A 6,052-nucleotide genomic window follows, 5' to 3' on the forward strand; every position below is an offset into this window, starting at 1 on the left:
AGGTCAGCAGCACACCATCCCCACTATAAACAGTGTTGGTGCTGCACTGCTTBYCCCTCCTGAGACGCCGGATGGTGGACCAGAATCGCCTCGAAGCCGTGCGGAAGTCTTTCAGTGCCGTCCGTTTTTCAAAATCAAAGCACACAATTTAAAACTCTGTTGTTTATACTAACTATTTACAAAAAGTGTCTTACAAAAGGTGCAGATTCGCAAATCTCCAACAACTATTTTAAACATCAACAAAACCTGAACATCAAAACTAGGCAGCTGGCTCTCTGTGCAGCATGCAGGATGGTGTGCCATCTGCAGGTGCTGAAAGGCTCAGTCCCTCACTGGTCCAGACTGCTGGCTCCAGACCATTCAAAGAGCTCCACCTGGTTCACCACCTATAAGACAAAACACACACACACAGACACACACAGACGCACACAGCCACGTTAGGTAGAGAAAATAAGGACACACCAAAACTGCAAACTACATATATAATTAACACACATAAAGGTGCCAGTCAGTGCACTAGTCTGGTCTAAAAAGTAATAAAAAAAACAACACACAGACACATTGTGACAAGTCTATAGGAGACAACWTTTTATGCAAGCTATATAAAAATAAATGTATGTCTCTACCTTAGTGGGACTTCTGACACTGAGAGGAGGAGGCCAGGGTCTCATAGGTGGGCAGTATGAGGTGGTTGTGAGGTGTAAGCAGGTCTCCAGATGATCATCAGTCATTGTGGATCTGTTCTTGGACTTGATGATTTTCATGTGAGAAAAAGCAGACTCACACAGGTAGATCCAAAAAGTGCTGTCAAGTTCAAAGCACCTCTTTTGATGTTGGGATACTTCTCCTCTGACAGCAGACTCCAGAACTCTCCATCCATGCCACTTGTTGCTTTGGATTTGATCCCAATGTCATTTTGCAGAGTCAAAACCTCATTTTCAACACCAGAGCAGTCCAGCAGAAACACGGACACAAATTTGGACACAATGTCATCCATCCTCGACAACTGTACGTCTTTGATAGCAGCCATAATCTCACTTTTATTTTTAAAATCATGGAAAAACACATCTGCAGCCTCAAACGTTTCTATCATAACTTTGTCATCGCTGAAAGAACTTTTTGTGTTGAGCCAGGATGCAGCTAACCCGGTATGAGGCTATTGTAGCAGCCTTACCTTTGCTGTTGGACCGAGTGAAAATTGATGCTGTGCTGCAAGCTTGTTTTTCAGCTCCTCTGAGCTCGGTTATAAGAGGGAAATCTGTCTCGTAGTGTTTGTGCATTGTTTTGAAATGCCGTTCCACGTTATCCTTTTTGGACAAGGCAGCGCTCGTGAACTTAACTGTGAACGTGAGCCTAAAGTCTTGCGAGATCATGTTTGGAGTGCTGCTTCACAGCACCCAAAACTCACAGGACTACGTCTGTGAGAATTTACAAGACGGGGAGGACAGGGGAGCGCTTTCAGTGCTGGAACATTAAATAAACAAGGTTGCGTTCTACAAGTCTCGTGATCGATTGGCAACCAGTCGGCGATCAACCGGTAGATCGCGATCGACTGGTTGGGCACCCCTGCTGTATACCAAGATAGTTTTAGTTATAGGCAAGYGCCAAAAGATAGTGCCAAGCAAGTGTTTTTGCTTTAGTTTGTACATGGGTTTGATAATCTGTCTATTAGCAAAATATCTCATTAACYACAGGACACATTTTCACAAACCTTTCAGAATTTAATTCAAGATGACTGACAGCGAACTGATTGTAAAAGTACAAAAATGGCCATAGCTCTGCCTATTGTACAGACGACCTAAAGTTTTGTGGTGTAGTAGCTGAGACTGATCCCCAACACACTTGAGAGCTGACAGAGCGACTTATATCTTTTCTTTTAAGTTTTTCCATTAACAATGTGTAGCCAGTTTTGTGTTTCTGTTAGCAAAATATCTTATAACCACCTGGGCAGATTAGAATCAAACATTAAGGAAGTAATCACATAAATATTGTTTTTCAGTTCTAATTGTTGTTGATTATTTTTGTTCTGTGTTTTTATTGTTTTAAGTTAATTTTTCTCTCTGTGAAGCACTTTGCAATGTTTTTGCCTGTAAAAAGTGCTATATAAATAAAGTTTACTTAATGCTGGGTAATCTTGTAGAAATGATCAAAAAGAAAAAAATCAGTAGGTCTCTGGATGGTTCTTCTTTAGTGAAACATTTCGTCTCTCCTCCAAGAGACTTCTTCAGTCTGATGAGTTTCAGGTGAACTCAGCCTTATAAGCTCCGCCTCCACATGGACAATTAGGTTAGTCACATGTAAAAGAGGGTCATCGCCTAACAATAGGCTTGATTAGTTCTATTGTTCATAGAAGGTTATGTGCCCCATCACCTGACTTATTGGTTTGGATGCTGTGGTTCTTAGGTGTCGTGTCATGTGTATGTAGTGAATGCAGGCGGGGCTCAACGTCCCCTTGTTTTTGTCCTTTTTTTCCTCTGTGTTGGTTATCGTTGRGGCCCTGATTCACACCTTTTGCTCAGAAAAATTGAATAAATTATGTTTTTGCATGTAGCTCATGAGAGTAAAAATTAGTTGTTCTGGTTACTTTTCTTGTTCAGTTTGATCAAGTTGTTCAAGTTTAAGTTTGTGTTATTGGCCATAAATCGACAYCATGAGTGAGAGTTATGTCCTGGTGTGTGAAGGGTGACTCCATTGTACTTTTCTACTAACCATTGAGTAGTATTAACACAACACAACAAAGAGTTGGATAATAAMTCTGAGTGTTAAATTTACACTCTAAAATTTATGGACACCTTGTGGTGTCTGTTAACCTTTTTAACACCATAATTTCCTTTGTTAATAGAAATACACTGGTGTTACTTTTAACACTATAACACTGACACAATTTTTTTAATGTGACACCCAGTATTGTTGAATATTAAACACTGGTTTGTGTTGAATTAACAAATAATGGGTGTTAAAGTTTAACACTTTCACAAATGTTATTTTAACACCATTGAGTGTGGACACATATAGACAMTTTGTTGGTTCTGAAATAATACATTTCAGACAATACAGCGTTGGCGCTAAAGCTAACAGGCTAATSTGAGGTTGTTCTTCCATGAAGCAGCTCTGTTGTCCTCCATCCATATTTTCAGTTCCAGGCTGAGTCATTTCTACCTTCTCCTCTCTGTCAACGCTCTCTGGTTTCATTTAAAAGAGTCGATCATCAGATATTGTCCAAGATTAACCTTCAGGGTGGATATAGCTCGCTAGCAGCCTCGCACYGAGGACCTATCCAYGTCATCATTTACCCAGAATGCTTTGTGTGCAAATAAAATGGCTCCATCCGTGTTTTATATTTTTAAACTTTTAGTTTAAAAATTATAAAAACTGAGCATCCTACAGTATTTTTACAGTCTTTGTTTTACAGTTAAAATATATATATATTTATTTATTTATTAAATAAAGTCTAATGTTACAGCTAATCATGGATCCCTTTAACACTGGCATTTTTGTTGTGTACTATAATAAAACTTCAATAATTTCAATTGATGAAATAACATATTTGTTGGATGACAATAACAGTTTCTACTAAGGKAACAATTCTTATAGTTCTTTTTTGTAAAATATAAATAAAATTTGTAATTGTTTAACATGCTTTTCCCCAAACTTCAACACAAAAATGCRGTACAATCACTGAATTATATGTATGTACGCTGTATCATTCAAGAACTCTTTCGCTTTATATAGCATTGCAATATTTTTTTGCTACTTTCTTTCTKAAGTAATTAATGTGACATCTCCATGTCAGCTTCTCATAAATAACACCCAAAAATTTAATTTCACTGACTATTATTTTCAATACTACTCTGAATGGGGCTTCAACATACAGTATATTCTTCTGTTACTAAATATTATGCAATGTTTTGTCCAAATTCAACTATAACTTAGAAAAAACTAGGTTTGTATTTTTGTTTGCATGATCTGTTCAATGTTTTCATCAGAATMAGTTGACACTTGTCAACTGGCTACAGTTCAGTCACTCTGACAGATATCTGGTACTAGCTGAGAGTCAGTCACAACACATGCTCTGCATCACGTTTTGTAATATTGYATGTAATTGCATATAATGCTGTTTTCAAGGTTTGACCAAAGCAGTTAAMACTCCMTCATTTCTGAACACAAGATTAGTCTAAAACTTTGTCCTGAACAGCAGTGGATGATAAACATTACTTTAAGGAATGCTGTATCTTTAATTTTACATTGTTATCACAATAAGAAACTGTTTCTTAAATATACAGAACATCAGAAGCAGATGTTTTGATGAGTAAAACATTGTAGAAATAAGTTATAGTGTTGCACACACACATTAACTTGTCTCAGTAGAGGTGTGTGTTCATTGTGACGTCACATGCTACAAATGGTTCAGTCCCACACCAGTTTCTGTTGACCCCACCCATCATCAGTCTTTAAACTGAAACCAAGATCAGTTCCAGCTGTAATTAGTCTGATTTAATCTATTTCATTTGTTGCCTTTATAGAGAAACAGAAACAGCTGTAAAATAATGAGGGTGGGAATGAAAGCAAGGATTACAGGTGATTTTATATCATATAACTTTTCATAACTCAWGTGTAATTTGGACCCCATGGCAACCAGTGCACCGGTAACCCTGATGGTGGCGATGTACTGCACACTGCAACACATCGCCACCATCACACCACAGCCCTGCTCAAGGACATCAGTGTCAAATACCAGTAACCTTTCAGTAAACCAGTACGGGTTAAAATCCTAATTAGATTTCATTCATTACTCATCGTTTAGCTCTGAAAAGCTACAGTAGCCATCCAACTGTTCAAACCACGATAAACCTTTAAACAACTCAATGCTTTTAACGTTAACTGGTCTGTGGCTGTGGTTTGGGCTGCTGTCCAGTTCAGCTGTAAAGCTGCTTCCTCTCACCTTCTTGAGCTGATCATCCTTCAGCTCAGTAAAGTAGTAGGCCAGAAGCTGAGCCGCTATCATCTTGCCTGCACGTCCGCCAGGAGCTGTCAGCGATGAAGTGGTAGAAGAGGAGGAGGAGAAGGACGCCTGTCGTCTGTTTACCTCTGCTACACTGATCCTTTTATCCTGCAGTGAGGGAAGAAGCAGGCCTAACCTGCGCAACTGGACAGGGTTAGGAGAGAGAGGTCTGGTAAAACAAGAGTACAGCAGCAGTCCTGCCTGCTAGTCTGCTACAGGCAATACTCAGTGCCTCACACACACACACACTCCCTCACACACACACTCCCTCACACACACACTCCCTCACACACACACACACACACACACACTCACACACAGGCTTGCATTTATTCTGCCTCCCCCCTCTGAGTTGCTAACTCCCTGTTAGCTCCAGGGAGATGTTACTGCTTTGCACAGGAATGGTGGTTCTGCTAAGCCCTGCCCCCACTGGTCCTTCTGATTGGCTGATCTCAGGATGAGGCAGAGTAAAGGGAAGTAGTTCACCAGAGGAGGGGGCAGCATGAGAGTGAGGAGGGGGGAAAAGGGGGTGTGACTGTGAGCTGAAGGAGGAAACTGCATCAATATGATAACCTCCCCCCGGCCGGCATGTCTCTCTTGTTGCCATGGTACCCAGTGGAGGAAGTGCACACAGGACCAGTTAATGATGTCATAATTTGTCGTCTCACTCAGCATCAGCTGCAAACTGTCACTGGGAGGCATCTCCTCACTCCTCCTTCAGGAGGAACAGGCTGACGGTTCTTATCTCTACAGCACACACTCCACCCATGACAAACTATCTGCACATATTAGGGCCGACCGGGGACGGTTGCAACGCTTGTTACATTTGACTCTGTTCCTCAGAGATGGTTTGAATTAGACAAACCAAATTTAAAACAATAAACTAACATCTGTTTGTTAATAGTTAAAACCATTTACAGATGATTAAAGCATGTACATTCTTCACTATTTGTCTTTGAAGATGAAAAGTCAGGTGTTCCAACTGTCCCCCTTCCTGTCAGCCATGATAAAACCTCATGTGTTAGCTAAATAAGCTCATCTGGATACATG

General features: G+C 40.2%; 1 protein-coding gene across 1 annotated transcript in view; it reads right to left on the bottom strand.

Moving 5' to 3' along the window:
* Positions 1 to 5,341, bottom strand: part of LOC106528469 (hexokinase-1) — a gene marked incomplete in the record, with an annotated part of 72,819 nt that extends 67,478 nt beyond the window's left edge. Inside the window, 1 exon segment of the mRNA XM_014023643.1 lies at positions 4,943 to 5,341. Coding sequence (XP_013879097.1) covers positions 4,943 to 5,005 — 63 coding nt within the window.
* Between the last annotated feature and the right edge of the window lie 711 nt (positions 5,342 to 6,052).

This window comes from Austrofundulus limnaeus, unplaced genomic scaffold (genome assembly GCF_001266775.1).
Source record: "Austrofundulus limnaeus strain Quisiro unplaced genomic scaffold, Austrofundulus_limnaeus-1.0 Scaffold383, whole genome shotgun sequence".
NCBI lineage: Eukaryota > Metazoa > Chordata > Actinopteri > Cyprinodontiformes > Rivulidae > Austrofundulus > Austrofundulus limnaeus.